This window comes from Stegostoma tigrinum, chromosome 4 (genome assembly GCF_030684315.1).
Source record: "Stegostoma tigrinum isolate sSteTig4 chromosome 4, sSteTig4.hap1, whole genome shotgun sequence".
Lineage (NCBI taxonomy): Eukaryota > Metazoa > Chordata > Chondrichthyes > Orectolobiformes > Stegostomatidae > Stegostoma > Stegostoma tigrinum.
In genome coordinates, this window is record NC_081357.1 from 81,153,694 (window position 1) to 81,179,879 (window position 26,186).

The 26,186-nt window shown below is 42.8% G+C and overlaps 1 protein-coding gene across 1 annotated transcript in view; it reads left to right on the forward strand.

The window, feature by feature from the left end:
* Positions 1-26,186, forward strand: part of slc30a2 (solute carrier family 30 member 2) — a 93,218-nt gene that overhangs the window by 56,356 nt on the left and 10,676 nt on the right. The window contains exons 4-6 of the mRNA XM_048531260.2: positions 774-927; positions 4,771-4,981; positions 21,277-21,382. Coding sequence (XP_048387217.1) covers positions 774-927; positions 4,771-4,981; positions 21,277-21,382 — 471 coding nt within the window. The remainder of the gene's footprint in view (positions 1-773; positions 928-4,770; positions 4,982-21,276; positions 21,383-26,186) is intronic.

Here is a 26,186-nt window from a genome sequence, read left to right on the forward strand (position 1 = left end):
AGACTTGTAATGAGAGAAACGTCAGGAAGAAGCCAAGATGGATACTTTTAGTCAGCATTAATGGTTGAAGAACATTTCTAAAAGCTTTGGCTTTTTCACTGTCACGCTGGACTCTGCTGTCATTTCAGGATGGGATATTGCAGGAGCTTCTTCCTCCCATCAGTAATTTATTTACAACTGGATGTTGTTGGACCTCAAATTTTTATTCTTGACTGCGACTACTGTATGCTTCTTCATTTGTTTAGTACCCATGTAATTTCAACCAGGGGTTGGCACCATACCTAGTATTGTTCCTGACATGAAAACTCATTGGCAAAACTCAACTGTTTTCACTCAGTGTAATTGGGATTTGAAGCACAATAGGTGAAAAAGTGATGGGAAACCGATCCCATAAATTCCATTAAAACAATTTTGGACATGTACTTGAGGTTGAAGAATTAACTGGGTTAAGGACAAAAAGTGGAAATGTGAAATTAAGCAGGCCCTTTCAAAGAGGACCTTACAGATGTAATCGGTTTCTATTTTAATGTGCTGTGATTTTCTCTTTCAACTAATAAAAATGATTCAGTTGACATCATGCTAAAATAGTCTATCTTATAGATTTTTATTGTTAAATTGTCAGAATGAATGTTTCTGAGATAAACTTCAAGGTGCAGTAGACATTTTATAATCTTGTCCCATTTTTTGGCTGGGAATCTGAAAGTGAAAACAGTAGGGATCTGTACAATTGTTTTAGAAGTGCTTTGCTCTAATTTCTGTTTTCTTCATCACAGAGATTCTAGGGGCTCTTCTTTCCGTACTATCAATTTGGGCAGTAACAGCTGTGTTGGTTTACCTTGCTATCCAGCGACTGATCAGCAAAGACTTTGAGATTGAAAGCCATGTAATGCTTATAACTTCTGGGTGTGCAGTCGGAGTCAATATCATGTAAGCAATACAAATGCATGTGAGCACTTAATCACACAAATAATGTTTGATTTCATAATTTCAACAAGATTTATGTTAAGTTTGTTAACAGCAGCAGTTGAAACATATGACCGTAAGAGGCCTTGACAAGTTATAAAGCGCAGCTGGAGTGCTGAGCTAAAGAGAACACTTCAGAGTAAGGGGTTGGCCATTTTGGACTGGGCGAAGAATTTTTTTCACACACAGTCAAAATTCTCTGCTTATGATGGCAGCTCAGTTCTCAAATTTTCTGTTCAGGGCTGAGATTGAATCAGTTTTGGAACTGAAGTGAATCAAAGAGCATGGTGAAAATTTAGGAAAGTGGAGTTGACATCAAGTTTAGCCACAATTTTACTGAACATCTATAACAGAGAACACTATAGGGGTCTTTTGACCAAATTCTGCATTTCTAAAAATGGTTACATTCTTAAATGTAGACCCTATATCTAAGTTATGGTATGAAATTGAATTGTTCTGTTTTTACATAAATTTATCTTCATATTCATTTCTTCTGCTTTTCAAAAAAAAACAGATTATGCTTGTGGGTTTTAAAGACACGGGAAGCCAACTACAATCACATTCTGGCTAACAATATATTTTTAAAAATCAGCTAATAAATGGAACTTTTTCCTACCCTTTAAAATAAAATTGCGGATTCATGTTGGAGCATGGTTCCATACATGCTTAAGAACCCTAGATCATCACCTTTTCTTCATATGAAACAAAATAATGTTACAAGTTTATTTCAAAAAGCTTAAACTCTCTGTATCTGACATCCACCTCTGAGCTCTTGTAAAAGCAGGAATCAGGAATTGCAACCCTACTTTATTTTTCCTCTTGTCCTCCTTAGCTTGAAAGGTTGTGTCCAGTATTAGTGTTTGTAGTGAGACCAACTCTTACAACACAATATAGGGTGAAACACAGACTTCATTTCCTTTATATCTCAGTTGAACCCCACATTATGCAAGTTCCAGTAAGGTGTACAGCTAATGTCCAAAGAACTCACCATCTGATAATGATTTGTTCCTTTAGATGTGAAGGTTGATTATTATAAACTGCATAATTATCTGTGAGGGAAGAATTCTAGAGTGTTTTGGTCATAACAGTGTGGGGCTAGAGGAACATAGCAGGTCAGGCAGCATCAAAGGAGCAGGAAAGTTGACACCCTTCCTTTTGGTTTTGATTATGCAGAAAGCATTCTTTGTTATTTGAAGATTGCTAAGTTTTAATTTTCTTGGAATTTTTTCCTCACATTTCTTGAAGTACTGGAAGATAGAATAAAGGAAAACCTAGAGTTATTTTTAAAATATATATATAAATACATAAATAACTAGGGAAAGTGCAAGGCTCATATGGATCATAGAAGTAATCTGTGTGAGGACCCAAAAGATATGTGCACAGTCCTCACTGAATATTTTGAGTTTTCTCAAAATGGAAAAGAATGGCCCATGCCAAGATAGAGGACTATGAAGTATTAGAAGAAATTAGAAGAGAGAGAGAAGAAATATTAATGGGATTAGCATCCTTAAAAGTGGATAGAGCCACAGGTCTGGGTAAGATGTATCGCAGTCTGATTTGGAAGGAGGCAAAGGAGGAGATATCAGGTACTCTGGCAATAATTTTTTATGCTCGCTCATGAGAAGTAAGGTGCCAAAGGCCTGCTAACATTATACCACTAATAAAAAAGGGAGGGAGGGATAGATCAGGAAATTACAATCTAATCTTGGTGCTGGCGAAGTTATTAGGAAGAATTCTGAAACTGAATATATCCATACTTGGAGAGACATGTGTTAATCAGGGTTAGTCAGCATAGGTTTGTTAAAGGAAGAAGGGTAATGCATTTGATGTGGTCTATGTGATTTTAACATGGCCTTTGATAAAGTTCATTCAGGTCTGACTAGTCGGGAAAACAAGAGCCCATGGAATCCAAGGCAAAGTGACATGTTCGATCCAAAATTGACTGAAAGGCAGGAAGGAGATGAGAGTAGACAGATGATTTTGTCATTACAAGTCTGTTACCTGTGGAGTTCTGCAGGCCTCAGTGCTGTTTTTGGTGTATATTGCTAATTGGGACTTAAATGTAGGGTTCATGATCAAGAAATTTGTAGGTGACACAAAAATTGGTAAGGTGGTAGGTAATGTGATTAGTCAGCTGGGCACAGCAGTGGCAAATGGAATTCAACGTGGAAAGTGTGAGGGGTGACTAACAAGGCAAGGGATGACATCACGAATGGTAGAACCTCGTGAAGTCTGAAGAGCAGAGCGACCTTGATGTGCATGTCGTCAGATCCCTGAAGGCAAGTAGATTAGAGGTTAAGAAGACATTTGGTTACTTGCCTTTTTAGCCAAGATATAGAATGAGAGAGCTGAGAGGTTATGCTGGAATTGTATGAAACAAAATACTCCATGCACTTCTGCTTTCTACAGGAAGAATGTGATTACACGAAAGAAGATGTAGAGTGGACTTTTCAAGATGCTGTTTGGCTGGAGGGTCTGACATTTGAGGAAAGATTGAAAAGGCTGGGATTATTTTCCTTTGATACAGCAAAGGTTGAGAGGAGAACTCGCCAAGGTGTGTAAGATTATGAGGAGCACAGATGGGGACATGGTGGGATATTATTTCCATTAGTAGGGGCATGGATTTTAGGTAAGGGGTACAAGGCTATGAGGAAAATTGAGAGGAGGCTTTTTACCTATTGTCTAAACTTATTGCCTGAAAGGGTGGTTGCATCAGAAACTCTAGTAATACTGAAGAGTATTTTGATATTCACCTGCATAGACATAGCCTCCAGGCCTATAAGCCAAGAGCTGTAACATGGGATTAGTCCAGTCAGATCTTTGTTGACTAGTGCAGATCGATTGGCAAATGGCCTACTTCTGTGTTTGTAAATGTCTACCAGTCTAAGTGTATTGCAATTAAGAACATGCAACACCCCTCCCCACTGCACACTACCACAAATCCATCACTATTCCACTTCCATTGCCACTTCAACAGGATCTGCTGCAATGGCCAGAAAGTAGGCCAGGTTCAGTCATGCATGAGAAGTAACCCGAGGTTGCAGTATACAAAAACTACCAAAGTGGGCACAATTATTTGAATGTTTCAGAACATAATTGCTGTTTAAATATGCTTTCCCCAACTACTTAATTACTTAATGAACACTATGAGTGGGCTACAGATGTATGGGACTAGTAACTATGCAACATATTTTAGTAGTAACAAAGTGTAGATAAATGTCATAAAATTGATTCAACAGAATTAATTAAACAAATGACAGCAAATCTTAATTCATTTAGTTCCATGGATCAAATATTCAACCAAAGAATGTGTTGAATGTATCAACACTGCTATGATGTCCAAAAATATCAAAATCATGTAACATACCAATGGCACATGTTTGTGACAGAACAGCCTTTGAATTTGACATGTTGCTGAAATTATTTGTAAGATATGAAAGCTACAAATGCTGAGGTAGCTTAAATTTAATCCTTCAAGGTCTTAGAACATAGAACATTACAGCACAGTACAGGCCCTTCGGCCCTCGATGTTGTGCCGACCTGTCATACCGATCTCAAGCCCATCTAACCTACACTATTCCATGTACATCCATATGCTTGTCCAATGACGACTTAAATGTACCTAAAGTTGGCGAATCTACTACCGTCGCAGGCAAAGTGTTCCATTCCCTTACTACTCTCTGAGTAAAGAAACTACCTCTGACATCTGTCCTATATCTTTCACCCCTCAATTTAAAGCTATTTAGTTCTTTGAAACTAAAAAATAATTTTTTTAAAGTTTTGTCACTATAATTATTTGTGTTGCAGAATGGCTGTCATACTCCATCAATCAAACCCTTACCACAGCCATGGCTGCGCATTTGGCTATGAGGAGTTAGAAAGCAGCACAGTTGATGAAAATTCTTCCCAACAAGGTCATCTGGGCAACACCAGTGTGAGAGCAGCTTTTGTGCACGTTATTGGAGATTTGTTTCAGAGCATCGGAGTGTTTGTGGCGGCTACAGTCATCTTCTTTAAGGTTATTGTGGTATTCTAATAATATTTTTATATGTATTTTAATTAATGAAGTTTACTTCAGTGAGGTAAATCGATGTGGTTTAAAATATTTGAGGATTCCAATTGTTTTGAGATTGCTCCTTAATATCTATTGCATTCTGTTCCTGTTTATAAATTTAATGAAATTAACAAAGTATTTATTTTAAAGGCATTTATGTCTCTGCTACTCTAGCAATCACAAGTACGTGCAGCGAACATGTTGGCCATTGCACTATTAAAGAGCACAAAGGAATTACAAGTTTCTTTTTAGTTCTTTCAATGCTAAATTTCTCTGGAAGATCACATTTATACCTCGATATTCTTTCAATGGTGAGAAACAAGCAGCTGAAAAGAACAAGGGTATTTCAGTGGCTGTTTAGAAAATTATTAAAAGCTAAGTACACGGCTATGAAAAGTAATTAAAATAGGCTAATACAACATTGGCCCTTAGTTTGAAGGGTTTGGAATTGAAAAGTGAGAAAGTAAAGCTTCAATTGCACATAACTCTGTCTAAAAACTGATTTTGTTTTGATTTCTGGAGCCTCAGAAAGGTTGTACTTGTTAAGTATGTAGTTGGTTATGTGCAGGTTTAAGACCTTTAAGACAGCGGGTCAGTTGACCCAGATGTGGGAGCTAGGAGATACAGCCTAAAGAAACAACTGGGGAGCTGAGAGACCTACAATAACATATTCCTTGTTCGAATTCTCCCTCCATCTACCTCATGTTCTACTAATGTAAGCCATAAATATAATAACGGCAACGAGAGTGGGTTCAGCACCACCAACTGTGTGCGAATGCTGTTTTTTCTTGGGAGAAAGGATGTTACCCAGCCTTTGAAAGTGGCATGGGATTGTAGAAGTAACATTGATGAAAATGGTTGTGAGGGGACTCGGGCTACAGCTGATGAATGGTATTCAGCGGGGAGTGGACTGAGGCTGGTGTTTGTGTGGGGACTTGGGCCTTGGCTGATGGCTGATCAGGGCAGTATCCACCTGTAACCTTACCAAAGTCATCGTGAAGAGCGGTCGCAAGGACATATGGGCTGCTGTTGATGCCAGGGAAGAATGTAATGCTAATGCAGTTGATGAGGAAGCAGCTGTCACAGAAAGTGTTCACCGAGGGTCAACAAGTGTCTAAAGACATAATGGAACTGGTTTTCTTGAATGTAATTGGAAACAAGACTTTTTGCGATTTTAAGACATTTGATGCAACCAGAGAAAACTGCGGAGAAGACTTAGCAAGAACTATGCAAAGTGTTTTGAAAATTATTTTGTACCAAAGCCACTGACAATCGCAGAACATTTTCATTTTTCTAAATGGGTGCAGCACAAAGGAAAGTCCTTTGCCCAATTTGTGGCTCCTTTAAAGAAGTTAGCAGATCATTGTGAATTTGGAGGGTTCCTCTAAGATGCCTTAGGGATCATTTGGTTTGTGGTCTCTGACACAAAGCCATGCAATGGAAGCTGCTAACAATGAGAGACCTTATTTTAAGGCAATTTTCAAAATTGCTACATCGATGCAGTTGGTTGCCAGCAAAGCAACACAGTTGAGTGATGATGCCCGGGTACATAAAGTAGCAGATACTGAGCAGTGTGGTACCAACCGCAGAATGTTACCAAATATGGCAAGAGTGGCTACAAGGAATCGAAGTGTTCAACTCGAGAAGCAGCAGCAAGCAAGTTGGCTATATTGAGAGAAAGGATGTCTAAAGGAGACAATTCAGGGGAAAAAGCATAAAGTACATGCCACCAGCCAGGGGCTAGACCGAGACTCAGCCGGGTCTGCGGGAGAAGCAGAAGGCCTAGAGTCAGCAGAATTTCAGTTAAGCATCCTGTCTGTATGGGGTGAAGCTGATTGTTTGTGTTCTTCACAAATTAGAGGGGAAGACAGTAAAGATGGAAGTGGAAATGGGTGCAGTGGTGATCCTGATTCCCGAATCAATATAGAGGGAAGAGTTAAAGGCACCACCATTGAAACCTGCCAAGATTACACTACGGGAATCTCTGTCACATCTGTCCTGATGATACCTTTCGAGGTGATGAATTTAGCTAAGAAATATTATGACTCCAAACCTCCTTTAATTTTGAAACACTATCACTTTTACTTGGCAATTCCAAAACTAGGGAATTCCATATTGGGATTTTTGATGAGGTTAATACAACTAGCAGAGGCATGTGACTTTAGTTTAACTTTTAGTAAGATGCTAAAAGACCATTTGGTATGTGAGATTAACGATATAATCATGCAAAAGCATCTCATAGTTGAAGCCCAACTAGATTTCACACAAACACCATAACTGGTTTTGTCACTAGAAAATGTGGCAAGTGGAGCATATGAGTTGCAGGATATTCCAATGGAAGTTCACATCCTCACCAGTCCAACTGAGCTTGGGGAGCACCACTGGATTGCAGGCAATTTCATTGCCGCACTCATGATATATCCAGAACAGGGCCAAGCCTCGGCCGAATGGTTAAAATTTTCTTCAGGTCATGGCTGGCAAGCCATTGTAGTTGCTACCAGTATGTGGACTTGAGACAGCAAAGGAGTCCTACTTGACCTACATTGAGAAAGAGAACTCATAAGCCAACCCTGGAAAGTCCACATACATCTGATTTGGAACCGTTAAATTGCGAGCAACATCCAAATCGGAATCAATCGAATTAAATATCTGATTAAGTGTTCATTTGGTTCTAATGGAGGTTGATATTGGCACAGCCATTTCAGTGAACACAAAACCAGTCATTAACAAAATTTGCACAGGGTTCTAACACTTAAGTTTGCGCAAGATCTCAGCTATACTGAGAATCCATACCAGGCAACTTTTATAGATTAAGGGTACAACTTCCATTTCGGTCTCTTATGAGAAGCAACTGGTTTAGTTACTACTGATGACAGTAAAGCACTTGAGCTTGATGGGGCAAAATTGACTGACAAAGATTCACCCAGGTTGGCACAATATTTAGAACAAAGAACAAGAACAAAGAAACCTACAGCACAGAAACAGGCCCTTCGTTCCTTCAAGCCTGTGCCGATCAAGATCCTCTGTCTAAACCGTCATCTATTTTCTAACAGTCTGTGTCCATTTGCTCCCTGCCCATTCATGTACCTGTCCAAATATATCTTAAAAGACGCTAACGTGTCTGCATCTACCACCTCCGCTGGCAATGCGTTCCAGGCACCCACCACCCTCTGTGGAAAGAACTTTCCACGCATATCTCCCTTAAACTCTCCTCCTCTCACTTTGAGCTCATGACCCCTAGTAAATAATCTTAATCTACTCAACCTCTCTTCATAGCTAGCACCCTCCACACCAGGTAACATCCTGGTGAACCTCCTCTGCACCCTCTCCAAAGCATCCACATGCTTTTGGTAATGTGGCAACCAGAACTGCACACAGTACTCTAAATGTGGCCAAACCAAAGTCCTATACAACTGCAACATGATCTGCCAACTCTTGTACTCAATACCCCGCCCAATGAAGGCATGCCATATGCCTTTTTGACCACCCTATTGACCTGCGTTGTCACCTTCAGGGAACAATGGACCTGAACACCCAGATCTCTCTGTTCATCAATTTTCCCTAGGACTTTTCCCTTTACTGTATAGTTCGCCCTTGCATTTGATCTTCCAAAATACATCACCTCGCATTTGCCCGGATTGAACTCCATCTGCCATTTATCTGCCCAACTCTCCAGTCTATCTATATTCTGCTGTAATCTCTGACAGTCCCCTTCACTATCAGCTACTCCACCAATCTTAGTGTCATCATCAAAATTGCTGATCAGACCACCTACACCTTCCTCCAGATCATTTACATATATCACAAACAACAGTGGTCCCAGCACAGATCCCTGTGGATACAGAACTGGCTGGCCAACAGAAGACAGCGAGTGGTAGTAGAAGGAAAATATTCTGCCTGGAAGTCAGTGGTGAGTGGAGTTCCACAGGGCTCTGTCCTTGGGCCTCTACTGTTTGTAATTTTTATTAATGACTTGGACGAGGGAATTGAAGGATGGGTCAGCAAGTTTGCAGACGACACCAAGGTAGGAGGTGTCGTTGACAGTGTAGAGGGCTGTTGTAGGCTGCAGCGGGACATTGACAGGATGCAGAGATGGGCTGAGAGGTGGCAGATGGAGTTCAACCTGGATAAATGCGAGGTGATGCATTTTGGAAGGCCGAATTTGAAAGCTGAGTACAGGATTAAGGATAGGATTCTTGGCAGCGTGGAGGAACAGAGGGATCTTGGTGTGCAGATACATAGATCCCTTAAAATGGCCACCCAAGTGGACAGGGTTGTTAAGAAAGCATATGGTGTTTTGGCTTTCATTAACAGGGGGATTGAGTTTAAGAGTCGTGAGATCTTGTTGCAGCTCTATAAAACTTTGGTTAGACCGCACTTGGAATACTGCGTCCAGTTCTGGGCGCCCTATTATAGGAAAGATGTGGATGCTTTGGAGAGGGTTCAGAGGAGGTTTACCAGGATGCTGCCTGGACTGGAGGGCTTATCTTATGAAGAGAGGTTGACTGAGCTCGGTCTCTTTTCATTGGAGAAAAGGAGGAGGAGAGGGGACCTAATTGAGGTATACAAGATAATGAGAGGCATAGATAGAGTTGATATCCAGAGACTATTTCCCAGGGCAGAAATGGCTAGCACGAGGGGTCATAGTTTTAAGCTGGTTGGTGGAAAGTATAGAGGGGATGTCAGAGGTGGGTTCTTTACACAGAGAGTTGTGAGAGCATGGAATGCGTGTCCAGCAGCAGTTGTGGAAGCAAGGTCATTGGGGTCATTTAAGAGACTGCTGGACATGCATATGGTCACAGAAATTTGAGGGTGCGTACATGAGGATCAATGGTCGGCACAACATTGTGGGCTGAAGGGCATGTTCTGTGCTGTACTGTTCTATGTTCTATGTTCTATGTTCTATGTTCTATGTTCTAACACCACTGGTCACAGGTCTCCAATTTGAGAAACTCCCTTCTACTACTACCCTTTGTCTCCTGTTGCCTAGCCAGTTTTTTATCCATCTAGCTAGCACACCCTGGACCCCATGTGACTTCATTTTCTCCATCAGCCTGCAATGGGGAACCTTATCAAACGCCTTACTGAAGTCCACGAATTTGACCACTACAGCCTTTCCCTCATCAATCAACTTTATCACGTCCTCAAAGAATTCTATTAAGTTGGTAAGACATGACCTTGCCTGCATCAAACTATGTTGCCTACCACTGATAAGCCCATTTTCTTCCAAATGGGAATAGATCCTATCCCTCAGTATCTTCTCCAGTAGCTTCCCTACCACTGACGTCAGGCTCACTGGTCGATAATTACCTGGATTATCCTTGCTGCCCTTCTTAAACAAGGGGACAACATTAGCAAGTCTCCAGTCTTCTGGGACCTCACCCGTGACTAAGGACGCTGTAAAGATATCTGTTAAGGCCCTGGCTATTTCCTCTCTCGCTTCCCTCAGAAACCTGGGATAAATCCCATCCGGACCTGGGGACTTGTCCACCTTAATGTCTTTTAGGATACCTAACACGTCCTCCTTCCTTATGTCAACTTGATATAGAGTAAGCAAACATTTATCCCTAACCTCAACATCCGTCACGTCCCTCTCCTTGGTGAATACCGATGCAAAGTACTCGTTAAGAATGTCACCCATTTTCTCCGAATCAGCGCATAACTTTCCTTCTTTGTCCTTAAGTGGGCCAATCCTTTCTCTAGTTACCCTCTTGCTCTTTATATATGAATAAAAGGCTTTGGGATTTTCCTTAACCATGTTTGCCAGCAATATCTCATGTCTCATTCCCGATATTCTTGCAAAGCTTCGTCTGTCTTCAGTCGCCTAGACCTCATGTATGCTTCCTTTTTTCTCTTGGCTAGTCTCACAATTTCACCTGTCATCCATGGTTCCCTAATCCTGCCTTTTCTATTCCTCATTTTCACAGGAACATGTCTCTCCTGCATGCTAATCAACCTCTCCTTAAAAGTCTCCCACATATCAAATGTGGATTTACCTTCAAACAGTTTCTCCCAATCTACATTCCTCAGATCCTGCCGAATCTTGGTTTAGTTGGCCTTCCCCCAGTTTAGTACTCTTCCTTTAGGACCACTCGTATCCTTGTCCATGAGTATTGTAAAACTTACGGAATTGTGGTCGCTATTTCCAAAGTAGTCCCCTACTGTAATATCAACCACCTGGCCGGGTTCATTCCCCAGCACCAGGTTCAGTATGGCCCCTTCCCGAGTTGGACTATATACATAGTGCTCTAGAAAACCCTCCTGGACACACCTTACAAATTCTGCTCTGTGTTGACCCCTAACACTGAGTGAATCCCAGTCAATGTTGGGAAAATTAAAATCTCCCATCACCATCACCCTGTTTCTCCTACACCTTTCCATTATCTGTTTACATATTTGTACCTCTATCTCATGCTCGCTGTTGGGAGGCCTGTAGTACAGCCCCAACATTGTTACTGCATCCTTGCTATTTCTGAGTTCTACCCATATTGCCTCACTGCTTGAGTCCTCCATGGGGCCCTCCTTCAGTGCGGCTGTGACCGTTACTGCAACTCCTCCACTCCTCTTACCTCCTTCTCTATCTTGCCTGAAGCATCGATATCCTGGGACAACTAGTTGCCAATCATGCCCTTCCCTCAACCAAGTCTCAGTAATGGCAATAACATCATATCTCCAGGTACCAATCCATGCCCTGAGCTCATCTGCCTTATCTACTACACTTCTCACATTAAAACAAATGCACCTCAGACCACCTGTCCCTTTGTGTTCATCATCTGCTCCCTGACTACTTTTCCCTTTAATCACACTGACTCCATTATCTAGTTCCCTACAGGTTTTCGTTTCTACCTGTTTTCTATCAAGTATTTGGCTCCCATCCCCCTGCCACATTAGTTTAAACCCTCCCCCACAGCATTAGCAAAAGCACCCCCAAGGACATTGGTTCCAGTCCGGTTCAGGTGTAGACCGTCCAATTTGTAATAGTCCCACCTTCCCCAGAACTGGTTCCAATGTCCCAAGAATCTGAACCCCTCCCTCCTACACCATCTCCCAAGCCACGCTTTCATCCTAGCTATTCTTTCATTTCTGCACTGACTAGCACGTGGCACTGGTAGCAATCCTGAGACTACTACCTTTGAAGTCCTACTTTTTAACTTGGCTCCTAACTCCCTAAATTCTGCTTGTAGGACCTCATCCCATTTACTGCCGATATCGTTGGTGCCTATATGCACCACGACAACTTGACTGTTCGCTCTCCCCCTTCAGAATGATTAGAAAATGGCTGCCTGAGTGAAGTCCAAATTAAATACCTGGACGTTTTTCAAAGAGGTGTAAGGACTATCAAACCAGCCAAGGCCACCTTGAATGTTGACTGGGAAGCAATTCCACAAATCTGCAAGGTCGACCTAGTGCCTTACAGCCAAAAGAAGAGGCAGAAACCGAAAAGGTTGGAAAGCGAAGGAATCATCAAATCAGTCCGGTCTGCGGAATGGATAGCACCAGTCATACCGATTTTGAAGCCTGATGGGTCAGTTTGCCTCTGTGGACTTTTAAATAAATGGTAAACTGTTTGTCACAACTGGATAAATACCCAATCCCTTGCATAGAGGATTATTACACAATGCTGGCAGAGGTCTGTCCTTCATAAAGCTGGACATGAGCCATGTGTAGGTGATAATGGGAACTGCAGATGCTGGAGAATCCAAGATAACAAAGTGTGAAGCTAGATGAACACAGCAGGCCAAGCAGCATCTCAGGAGCACAAAAGCTGTACTTGCAATTGCAGTTAGATGAGGATTCGCAGAAGTATGCTACAATTAATACCCATAAAGATATGTACAAACATATGAGATTACCAGTTGGGGTATTGTCAGCCTGTGTAATTTTTCAACAGATGATGGGGAACATTTTAAAAGGTATATTCTAGGTTACCATTTATCTAGATGACGTGCGGATAACCGAGAAGACCAATACACAGCAATTGGAGAACTTGGACATGGTCCTTAGATATTTCTCCCAGGCAGGCGTGCGCCTTAGAATGGAAAAATGTGTTTTCCAGGCACCCCAAGTGACCTACTTATCGTGCAGAGTCAACAAGACTGGGTTACATCCATAGGAAGATAAAGAGAGGGCTATTAAAGGTGCCCCAGTTCCCAAGTCTGTGCCGGAGATTCTGTCTTTCCTTGGACTGGTGAATTATTGTGGAGAGTTAATACATACTATACTATACTATACAGTTGCAAACTATACAGTAAATGGAAAAGTTCTGGGGAAAATTGATGTTCAGAAAGGTCTGGGTGTTCAGGTGCATTGTTCCCTGAAGGTGACAACGCAGATCAATGGAGTGGTCAAGAAGGCATATGGCATGCTTTCCTTCATCGGACAGGGTATTGAGTACAAGAGTTGGCAGGTCATGTTACAGTTGTATAAGACTTTGGTTCAGCCACATTTAGAGTACTGTGTACAGTTCTTGTCGCCACATTACTAAAATGATGTGGATGCTTTGGAAAGGGTGCAGAGGAGGTTCACCAGGATGTTGCCTGGTATGGAGGGTGCTAGCTATGAAGAATGATTGAGTAGATTAGGATTATTTTCATTAGAAAGGCAGAGATTGAAGGGGGATCTGATTGAGGTCTATAAAATCATGAGGGGTATAGACAAGATGGATAGCAAGAAGCTTTTTCCCCAGAGTGGGGGACTCAATTACTCGGGGCCATGAGTTCAAAGTGAGAGGAGGAAAGTTTATGGGAGATATGCGTGGAAAGTTTTTTACACAGAGGGTGGTGGGTGCCTGGAACACGTTGCCAGTGGAGGTAGTAGACTCAGACACGGTAATGTCTTTTAAGATGTATCTGGACAGGTACATGGATAGGCAGGGAGCAAAGGGATACAGACCCTTAGGAAATAGATGACAGGTTTAGACAGAATCTCGATCGGCGCAGGCTTGGAGGGGTGAAGGGCCTGTCCCTGTGCTGTAATTTTCTTTGTTCTTTGTTTGTTCTTTGTTCTATAACTTGGTCTCCGTTTGTGTCAACTCTTAAAAGAAGGGTCAGCCTTGGTCAGTCTCTCATCCAGAAGATTAAGATGCATGGGATTCACGGTGGCTTGGCCGCTATAGATTTAGAATTGATTTGTCCATCGAACGCAGAAGGTAGTGGTGGAAAGGTGTTTCTCAGGCTGGAGATCCATGACTAGTGGTGTCCCACAGGGATTTGTACTGGGGCTTCTGTTGTTTATGATATATAGAAATGATTTGGTTGAAAATGTCAATGTGCAGGTTAGTACATTTGCAGAGAATACAAAAATCTGTGGAGTTGTGGATAGCGTACAAGGTTGTCAAAAGATACAGCACAAAATAGATCAGTTCCAGTTATGGGCAGAGAAATGGCAGATTTAAGGAAATATTAAGGAAAAGTATAGAATTAATGGCAGAACTCTGAACAGCATTAATGTACAGAGGGATTTTGGGGTTCAAATCCATAGCTCCCTGAAAGTGGCCATACCAATAGGGAGGGAGGTAAAGAAGGCAGATGGCATGCTTGCCTTTATTGATTGGGGAATTGAGTACAAGAGTCAACACGTCATGTTGCAGCTTTGTAAGCCTTTGGTTAGATCACGCATAAGAGTATAGTGTTCAACTCTGGTCGTCACATTACAGGATGGATGTGGAGACTTTGGAGAGAGTGCAGGAGAGGTTTACCAGGATGCTGCCTGGATTACATGTGTAAGGAGAGGCTAGAAAATCTTTTTGTTTTCTCTGGAACAGTGGAGGCTGATGGAGCACTTAATAGAAGTCTATAAAGTTATGAAATACATACATAGGGTTGACACTCAGAATAGTTTTCCCAGGGTTGGAATATCTAATGTTGGCAGTTAGTGCAGGAGTCTTCCATAGCTATCCCGATCTCAAAACCAGAATGCTGTTTTGGAAAATGTAGGAAATGTTGAACTTTTAGGGGAATGTATCACTGACAGCCAAGTTTCTGGCACTGAGACTGGCTCTACTGTAACGGGGGGTATGTCAGGTTCCAAGCGATTGATTGTGATACGAGATTCTCTAGTCAGAGGGACAGACAGACGTTTCTGCACCTGACAACAAGACATTGAAATGGTGTGCTGCTTCCCTAGTGCCAGGGCTAAAGTTCTCTAAGAGGCTGCAAAATATTCTTAGAGGAGAAGGGACCGGCAGGTAGGACTGATACATTAAACTATTTATTTCAATGCAAGAGGCCTGACAGATAAGACAGATGTACTCAGAAACATGGGACTGCGATATCATAGCTAATACAGAGACATGGCTCAGGGATGGACAGGACTAGCAGCTTAATGTTCCAGCATAAACATGCCATTGGAAGGATATAAAGGGGGCAAGAGGTGGGAGGGAGTGGTGTATGTAATCAGGGATAACATTACAACTGTACTTAGCGATGATATTGTGGTGAATACATCCAGTGAAGTTACTTGGGTAAGTGAGAAATAAGAAAGGAATGATCACCTTATTGGGATTGTACTATAGACCACCTGAAGGTTGTGGGAACAGCACCTCATATTCCGGTTGGGAACCCTGCAGCCCAATCGTATGGATGTGGACTTCACAAGCTTCAAAATCTCCCCTCCCCATACTTCATCCCAAAACCAGCCGAGCTTGTCCCTGCCTCCCTAAACTGTCCTTCCTCCTACCTATCTCCTCCTCCCACCTCAAGCCCCTCCCCCATTTCTGAAGAAGGGTCCTACCTACTAGCCTCATCCTGCCCCCTTGACCTGTCTGTCCTCCCTGGACAGACCTATCCCCTTCCTAACTCCCCACCTATACTCACCTTTACTGGCCCCATCCCCGCCTTTTCAAACTGTATGTCTCCTCTCCACCTATCTTTTCCTCTATCCATCTTGTATCTGCCTCCCCCCCTCTATTTATTTCAGATCCCCCTTCCCCTCCCCCATTTCTGAAGAAGGGTCTAGGCCCGAAACATCGGCTTTCCTGCTCCTCTGATGCTGCTTGGCCTGCTGTGTTCATCTAGCTCTACACCTTGTTATCTCAGATTCTCCAGCATCTGCACTTCCTACCATCTCTGGACTTTCTGTTGCCTGCGATTTTAACACACGAATGTGTTCCCTGGCCAACATGTCTGTCTCAGGCTTGTTGCAGGGCTCCAGCATAGCTGAGCATAAGCTAGAAAAACAGCATCTCAATTTCTGCTTCGGTAAGTTGCAACCTTCAGTACTCAAAGTCATTTTCAATAATTTTAGGGCCTGAGCGCCTTCTTTCATATTCTTGCCTGACCTCCACCCCCACATATCAGGCTTTGTCATCAGATAGGCTGCTTTCTCCACAGCCAACTCTTTCACCCACTAATGGTATTGATTAGGAGCCTTTCTTTCTTTCCGGCTCATCACTGTCCATTCCTCTGTCTGTCTGACTGTTGTTCTCTCTGTCTCTCGGCTCCATCTCCACCTATCATTTACTTATCTCTCTCAAGCCTCCATCTTCAGTATATATACCAGCCTTTTCCTCGCCATAATCAGTTCTGAAGAAGGGTCACTGGACCCAAAACATTGACTCTGGTTTTTCTCCACAGAAGCTGCCAGACCTGCTTAACTTCTCCAGTTTTTTTCTCTTTCTGAACCAATTTCTTTGGTCATTCACAGGACATGGCGAAGAACCAAATAGCTTTAGTCAGTTGAGTTAGATTTGCCAAAGTGGGAGCTATTTGAGTTTGAGAGTTGGCCTATGTGGATGGAAAAAGATTGAGCAGGACACTGATGAATGCTGAAAATATCTATTTCAGAGACTTCTTTTAAATTTAATCATGGAAAGTGGGCATTGCTGAGCTAACATTTATAGCACATTCTTATTTGCCCTCAAGAAGGTAGTGGTGAGCTGTTTCCTTGAATTGCTCCAGTCTATGTATACAGTAAATGGCAATGCCCTTGGAAGCATTAACCTACAGAGGGATCTATGCGCACAGGTCCACAGTCCCCTAAAAGTGGCAACAAGTGGATAAGGTAGTCAAGAATGCATATGACATCCTTGTCTTCATTGGTGGGGACACAGAGGGGCAAAAATTAGCAAGACATCTTGTAGCTGTTCAGAGCTTTAATTCAGAGCTAAACTAAACTAGATATAAACTAAAGCTCTACAGAACATTTAGAATATTGTGTATAGATCTGGCTGCCACACTACCAGAAGGTTGTGGAAGCTTTGGAAAGGGTACAGAAAAGGTTTACCAGGAGGCTGCCTGGTTTGTAGGGTATGGCTAACCTCTCCTCAAAGCTAATAGAGTATACAACACAGAAAAGGCCCTTTCGCACAGCAAGTCTGCACCGACAATAACTATTACTAAAGGTGCATTAAACCCAATTTTCTGCACTTGTCCCATATCTTTGAATGTTATGATATTCCAAGTACTCATGCAAATATTTTTTAAAGGTTGTCAGGTTTCTAGACCCAACTACCTTCCCAGGCATTGCATTCCAGATCCCTACCGCCCTCCCATCAAAAAGCTTTTTTCTCAAATCCCTTCTGAATCTCCTGCCTCTCACCCTAAAACTATGCCCTTTCATTGACTCCTCAACCAAGGGGTACAGCTGCTATTTATTCACCCTGTCCATACCCTTCATAATCTTATACACCTCAATCGATTCCCTGCTAAGTCTTCACTGCCCTAAAGAAAACAACCAAGCCTATTCAATTTCTCCTTATAGCCCCACTTCTTCAACCCAGGCAACACCTTGGTGAATTTCATTTATACCCGCTCTAGCACTATCGCATTTTTCCTGTTATGAGGTGACCAGAACTGCACACAGTACTCCAGCAGTGGTCTAACTAATACTCTGTACAACTCCGACATTACCTCCTTGTTCTTATATTCTATGTCACAACTGATGAAAAGAAGTGTCCCATTTACCTTATTACCATACTATTCACATGCTCTGCTGACTTCAGGCATCTGTGAATAATTACCCCAAGATGCCTCTGTTCTTCTAAGCTACTCAGCATCCTGCCATTCATTAAAAATTCCCTCATCCTGTTTAGATCATTGAGTCCCAATAGTGTGGAAACAGGCCCTTCAGCCCAATAAGTCCACATTGAACCTCAGAGCATCCCACCCCGGCCCCATCACCTGGTAACCCACCTAATCTACACATCCCTGAACACTATGGGCAATTTGGCATGGCCAATTTATCTAACCTGTACATCTTTGGACTGTGGGAGGAAACCAGAACACCCGGAGGAAACCCACGCAGACACAGGGAGAATATACAAACTCTACACAGACAGTGGCCCGAGGGTGGAGTTGAACTCTGGTCCCTATTGTTGTGAGGCAGCAGTGCTAACCACCGAGCCACCGTACCACCCGTTTCTTCTTTCATGTGCATCATCTCGTACTTATCAAGGTTAAATACCATCTGCCACTTGTCTGTCCATTTGAGCAACCATATATGTCTTTCTGCAATCTACAACTATTTTCTTCACTATAAACCACCTTACCAATCTTGGTGTCATCCGAAAACTTGCCTAAAACTCCCCTCACATTTTCAACTCTATCATTTATATATACAATAAACAGTAAGGGCCGCAGTAGTGATCTTTCTGGTACACCACTGGATACTGATCTCCAGTTATTTCAACAGCCTTCTACCTCTATCCTTTGTGTCCTATTACTAAGCCAGTTTCTGATCCATCTCACCAAGTTTTCCTGAATGCCATGTGCTTTAACTTTCTCAATTAGTCTCCCATGAGAGACCTTGTCAAAAGCTTTGGTAGAATCTATATATCAATTAAACTTTCCTCATCCACATACTTGATCACATTTTGACAAATTTATTAGAATTTTTTAGGCATGAACTCCCTCAGACAAAGACATGCTAACTATCCCTAAGTAACTATCCCTAATTGCCTTTCCAAGTGGATATTGCTTTGCTCCTTCAGGATTTTCTCTGACAGTTTTCATACCACTGACGTGAGATTCACTGGTCTGTAACTTCCTGGTTCATCTCCACCACCCTTCTTGAAAAGAGGAACCATATTAGCCATCCTCCAATCCTCTGGCACTTCCCACTTGGCCAGAGAGGAATTAAAAATTTGTGTCAGAACATCTGCAATTTCCTGCCTCACCTCCCACAGACGCCTGGGATGCAATTCATCTGGGAATTTTCTGCTTTTATGTGCGACAGAACCTCCAATACAACCCGGGGTTGGGCAAACTTGGTTTATTTTACTTAAACGTTGGAGGTAGAGGGGCAACCTCATAGAATTCTACAAAATTTTGAGAGGCACAGTTGGAATGAATCGTTGGATTCTCACTTCAAGGGCAGAAATATCAATTATTAAGAACAAAGAAAATTATAGCACTGGAACAGGCCCTTCAGCCCTCCAAGCCTGTGCAGATCGAGATCCTCTGTCTAAACCTGTAATCTATTTTCTAAGGGTCTGTATCCCTTTGCTCCCTGCCCATTCATGTACCTGTCCAAATACATCTTAAAAGACACTAACGTGTCTGCGTCTACCATCTCCACTGGCAACGTGTTCCAGACACCCACCACGCTCTGCGTAAAGAACTTTCCAAGCATATCTCCCATAAATTTTCCTTCTCTCACTTCGAATTAGGGACATAGGTTTAAGATAAAAGACGGTAAGTTTAAAAGAGATGTGAGAGGCAAGTATTTTTACCCAGAGGGTGGTAAATGCCTAGAAATATGCTGCCAGAAGAGTCCATTGAAGTAGCTACAAAAGTAATAGACAAGAGGAATCTTGGTAGATACATGAAAATGCAGGGAATAGAGGGATATGGACCACATAGAGGTAAAAGGCTTTTAGTTTAGAAAAGTGTTATGTGTCAGCGCAGGCTTGGTGGGTCAATGGGTTTGTTTCTGTACCTTGCTGCTCTTTGTTATGTGATGCAGGTACACCCACAATGCTGTTAGGAAGGAAATTCCAGGATTTCACCCAAATGAGAGTGAAAGGATGTAGCTTGGAGGGGATTTCAATGATGGTAATGCCATTGAATATCAAGGAAAGATGATTAGATCCTTTCTTGTTGCAAATGGCCATTGTCTGGCACATGTCACACCAGGGTACGATGGCTCAGTGGTTAGCACTGCTGCCTCTCAGTGCCAGGTACCTGGGTTCGGTTCCACCCCTTCCACCTGTGTGGAGTTTGCATGTTCTCCCTGTGTCCACGTAGGTTTCCTCCCACAATCCAAAAATGTGCAGGTTAGGTGGATTGGCCATGAAAAATTGCCCATAGTGTTGAGGGATGTGTAGATTAGGTGGATTATGGGGGATGGGTCTGGGTGGGGTGCTCTGAGAGTTGGTGTAGACTTGTTGGGCCGAAGAACCTGGTTCCACATTGTAGGGTTTCTATGATTCTAAGGTTAATTGCCATTCATTACCTCAAACCTAAACTGGAAATTAGGAGGGGTGATAGATGCTCATGGGAGAAAAATGGACATGGTCCTCCACAACTGAACTGACTAACATTTGAGATAGCAATATTGGGTTTTCCTTTCTGTCACTAGCTTTAGCCTTTATTAAATGCAGTCAAACCTTTGTTCACAAAGATGGTTGTAAGCTACATGGCACCCGGATAATGAAGGAAGAACGTCAAAACGTTTATCTCATTGTGGAGTATTTTTCTGCTAATAAGAAAATGGGTGAAAATTCACTCTTAATTTACATTTACTAAGAAGTAACTGAAGCATTTGTGATCTTATCTAGGACTGAACTGAGAATCAATAACAATCAATTATCATTAAGCTGTAAAGAGAATTGATACAAACTGATTTCAGTCAATTGTTCAGCAAATTTACCCATTGAACCAATGAACTAAGATAATAGAGCAGGAGAATTTCTGATTTAATCCCTGATCTATGATACATTATTTGACCTCTGCTACATTAGGAAAATCAGGCAGCAGTTACCCTCCGGATCATTTATTTAACGAGTCATGTTGGAATGACATGTGTAGATGTCATGTGACAATAGTTAGCCTGAAGTGTGAGACTCCCTCTGATCAACTGGCCCACCTACAGTTACCATAAGCAGTCAAACGTGTGAAAATGGGACACATGGCTAAGAATATTCCAGAGGACACAATGGGGAGACATGTTTCAGGAGAAGTGGAGAGAAAGTTAACCATATTGTCCATGCTATAATTTTACAATGAAATCAAAAAAAGGCATGTGTCTACACTTACTTTTGTCTATTATATCTTTCTAATATAAACATGCTAGTTAATCTCTTGACTTTTTTTTAATTAAAGCCTGCATATAAAGTCGCAGATCCTATCTCCACATTCTTTTTCTCGATTTTTGTGCTGGGTTCCACAATAACTATTTTAAAGGACGTCTTTCGTGTACTTATGGAAGGTAGGACATAATTGAATGCAATGTCTTTCGAGAAATGTAACCTATTTATTTAAACATTCCCACCCCACCCCCAATTAGATCATTAATTAAAAATATGTAGTGTGTACACTATTAATGCTTACTTCCAAAGGAAAGGATGACATATTTATGTACCACATTTCAAGACCATTCGACATCTTGAAGCATGTTACAATTGATAAAACACATTGACCATACTACATTATTTTACACATATCGAGGATTACGGTGGATTTGGTTAGCTCAGTTGACCAGATCAGTAATCTTATCAATATCAAAGCACATTCAATGAAACAGCTTCACGGCACACCCACCTTCTTTCAGCTGATTTGATTGCTCATATCACATTTGATGAATATGATGTACGCACGGTGCCGAATCTCCAAACGTGCTCGCATCTCGAAGTCTGAAAGCTTCTACATGCGTAGTTCCGAGGCGTGCCCTGTTAGCAAATACTTCTTCAATAGCAGATACGAGGTTTTAAATGAGATCGAAAGAATGGACGCAGCCTCAACGCTCAGGTAAAGTAACGTTGCTACCTGAAACTTTCGCAGAACGCTTCTCATCTTGATGCAGCACACTGGTTGAAATACACTGGACTGGGTAACTAGATTTTGGTGCTGCTTAAAGCCAACGACTTCAGTCTCCGTGCTGGATGTAGTACTTTATAGAAGTCTCCCCGTTCACTTTGGCCCATGCTTGTTGACTGGTTGCCCTCAAGCTAAACATACCAACTGTTTCTCTGTGATGAAGATAGATTGCTGTGGTTCTTTGTAGATTATGGCTCCATTTCATAGACAAAAAAGTACAGCACAGTACAGGCCCTTCGGCCCACGATGTCGTGCCGTGGAATAATCCTAACGCAAGGAGTATCAGGAATAAAAGTGATGAACTTAGAGCATGGATCAGTACCTGGTGCTATGATGTTGTGGCCATAACAGAGACATGGGTTTCTCAGGGGCAGGAATGGTTGCTGGATGTTCCAGGGTTCAGAGAATTTAAAAAGAATAGGGAGGGGGGAAAAAGAGGAGGGGGTGTAGCACTGCTAATCAGAGAGGGTATCACAGCTACAGAAGCTTCCATTGTCGAGGAAGATCTGCCTACCGAGTCAGTATGGGTGGAAATTAGGAACAGCAAGGGAGTAGTCACCTCGTTAGGGGTTTACTACAGGCCCCCCAATAGCAGCAGGGAGATTGAAGAAAGCATAGGTCGGCAGATTTTGGAAAAGTGTGGACGTAGTAGGGTTGTTGTAATGGGTGACTTTTTAACTTTCCCAATATTGACTGGAACCTCCTTCGAGCAGAAGATTTGAATGGAGCTGTTTTTGTAAGGTGTGTTCAGGAGCGTTTCCTAACTCAGTACGTTGACAGGCCGACGAGGGGAGAGGCATTTTAGACTTGGTGCTCGGAAACGAGCCGGGGCAGGTATCAGATCTTGTGGTGGGAGAGCATTTTGGTGATAGTGACTATAACTGCCTCACATTCTACATAGCTTTGGAGAACGAGAGGATTAGGCAAAATGGGAGCATATTTAATTGGGGAAGAGGAAATTATGATGCGATTAGACATGAATTAGGAAGCATGGACTGGGAGCAATTGTCCTATCGTAAAGGCACTATAGACATGTGGAGACTGTTTAAGGAACAGTTGTTGCGAGTGATGAATAAATATGTCCCTCTGAGACATGCAAGAAGGGGTGGAGCTTCTCGTCAAAAGGAAGAAGGTAGCTTACATAAGGTAGAGGAAGCTAGGGTCAAGCTCAGCTCTAGAGGATTACAGGCAGGTGAGGAAGGAGCTCAAAAATGGTCTGAGGAGAGCCAGGAGGAGGCACGAGAAAGGCTTGGCAGAACGGATTAGGGAGAACACAAAGGCATTTTACACTTATGTGAGGAATAAGAGAATGGTCAAAGAAAGAGTAGGGCCGATCAGGGATAGCATTGGAACTTGTGTGTGGAGTCTGAGGAGGTAGGGGAAGCCCTTAATGAGTTTTTTGCTTCTGTCTTTACGAAAGAAACGAACTTTGTAGTGAATGAAACCTTTGAAGAGCAGGTGTGCATGCTGGAATGGATAGAGATAGAGGAAGCTGATGTGCTGAAAATTTTGTCAAACATTAAGATTGACAAGTCGCCAGGCCCGGACCAGATTTGTCCTCGGCTGCTTTGGGAAACGAGAAATGCAATTGCTTCGCCACTTGCGAAGATCTTTGCATCCTCGCTCTCCACTGGAGTCGTACCTGAGGACTGGAGAGAGGCAAATGTAATTCCTCTCTTCAAGAAAGGAAATAGGGAAATCCCCGGCATTTACAGACCAGTAAGTCTCACGTCTGTCGTCTGCAAGGTGTTAGAAAGGATTCTGAGGGATAGGATTTATGACCATCTGGAAGAGCATGGCTTGATTAAATGCAGTCAACACGGCTTTGTGAGGGGCAGGTCGTGCCTCACAAACCTTATCGAGTTCTTTGAGGATGTGACTAGAAAAGTTGATGAGGGTCGAGCTGTGGATGTGGTGTATATGGACTTTAGCAAGGCATTTGATAAGGTTCCCCATGGTAGGTTCATTCAGAAGGTCAGGAGGAATGGGATACAGGGGAACTTAGCTGTCTGGATACAGAATTGGCTGGCCAACAGAAGACAGCGAGTGGTAGTAGAAGGAAAATATTTTGCCTGGAAGTCAGTGGTGAGTGGTGTTCCACAGGGCTCTGTCCTTGGGCCTCTACTGTTGTAATTTTTATTAATGACTTGGATGAGGGGATTGAAGGATGGGTCAGCAAGTTTGCAAACGACACGAAGGTTGGCGGTGTCGTTGACAGTATAGAGGGCTGTTGTAGGCTGCAGCGGGACATTGACAGGATGCAGAGATGGGCTGAGAGGTGGCAGATGGATTTCAACCTGGATAAATGCGAGGTGATGCATTTTGGAAGGTCGAATTTGAAAGCTGAGTACAGGATTAAGGATAGGATTCTTGGCAGTGTGGAGGAACAGAGGGATCTTGGTGTGCAGATACATAGATCCCTTAAAATGGCCACCCAAGTGGACAGGGTTGTTAAGAAAGCATATGGTGTGTTGGCTTTCATTAGCGGGGGGATTGAGTTTAAGAGTCGTGAGATCTTGTTGCAACTCTGTAAAACTTTGGTTAGACTGCACTTGGAATACTGCGTCCAGTTCTGGTCGCCCTATTATAGGAAAGATGTGGATGCTTTGGAGAGGGTTCAGAGGAGGTTTACCAGGATGCTGCCTGGACTGGAGGGCTTATCATATGAAGAGAGGTTGCCTGAGCTCGGACTTTTTTCATTGGAGAAAAGGAGGAGGAGAGGGGACCTAATTGAGGTATACAAGATAATGAGAGGCATAGATAGAGTTGATAGCCAGAGACTATTTCCCAGGGCAGAAATGGCTAACACGAGGGGTCATAGTTTTAAGCTGGTTGGAGGAAAGTATAGAGGGGATGTCAGAGGTGGGTTCTTTACACAGAGAGTTGTGAGAGCATGGAATGCGTTGCCAGCAGCAGTTGTGGAAGCAAGGTCATTGGGGACATTTAAGAGACTGCTGGACATGAATATGGTCACAGAAATTTGAGGGTGCATACATGAGGATCAATGGTCGGCACAACATTGTGGGCTGAAGGGCCTGTTCTGTGCTGTACTGTTCTATGTTCTATGTTCTATGTTCTATGTTCTAAAACTAAAATAACCGAACCTACACTCCCCTCAATTCACTGCTGCCCGTGAGCATGTCCAGCAGCCGCTTAAATGTCACCAATGACTCTGCTTCCACGACTACCACTGGCAAAGTATTCCATGCATTCACAACTCTCTGGGCGAAGAACCTCCCTGTGACATCTCCTCTATACCTTCCTCCTAACACCTTAAAACTATGACCCCTCGTGGCAGTCAATCCTGCCCTGGGGAAAAGTCTCTGGCTATCGACTCTATCCATGCCTCTCATTACCTTGTACACCTCAATCTCTTTCTCCTTCTCTCCAGAGAGAAAAGTCTGAGCTCAGTCAACCTCTCTTCGTAAGACAAGCCCTCCAGCCCAGGCAGCATCCTGGTAAACCTCCTTTGCACCCTCTCCAAAGCCTCCACATCTTTCCTATAATAGGGCGACCAGAACTGGACACAATATTCCAAGTGTGGTCTCACCAGGGTTTTGTAGAGCTGCAGCATAACCTCGCGGCTCTTAAACTCGATCCCCTTGTTAATGAAAGCCAAAGCACCATATGCTTTCTTAACAATCTTATCCACTTGGGTGGCAACTTTGAGGGAGCTATGCACTTGAACACCAAGATCCTGCTGTTCCTCACACTGCCGAGAATCCTGCCTTTAATCCTATGTTCAGCCTTTAGGTTCGACCTTCCAAAATGCATCACTTCGCATTTATCCAGGTTGAACTCCATGTGCCATTTCTCAGCCCAGCACTGCATACTGTCAATGTCTCGCTGAAGCCTGCAATAGCCCTTGATACTATCAACAGCACTTCCAACCTTTGTGTCACCAGCAAACATATTAACCCACCCCTCAAGCTCCTCATCCAAGTCATTTATAAAAACTAAAAAGAGCAGAGGCCGAAGAACAGAGCCCTGCGGGACACCACTCAGCACTGACCTCCAGGCAGAATACTTACCATCTACAACCACTCTCTGCCTCCTGTCAGCCAACCAATTCTGAATCCAGACAGCCAAATCGCCCTGTATCCCATACCTCCTGACTTTATGAATGAGCCTGCGGTGGGGAACCTTATCAAATGCCTTGCTGAAGTCCATGTACACCACATCCACTGCTCGGCCCT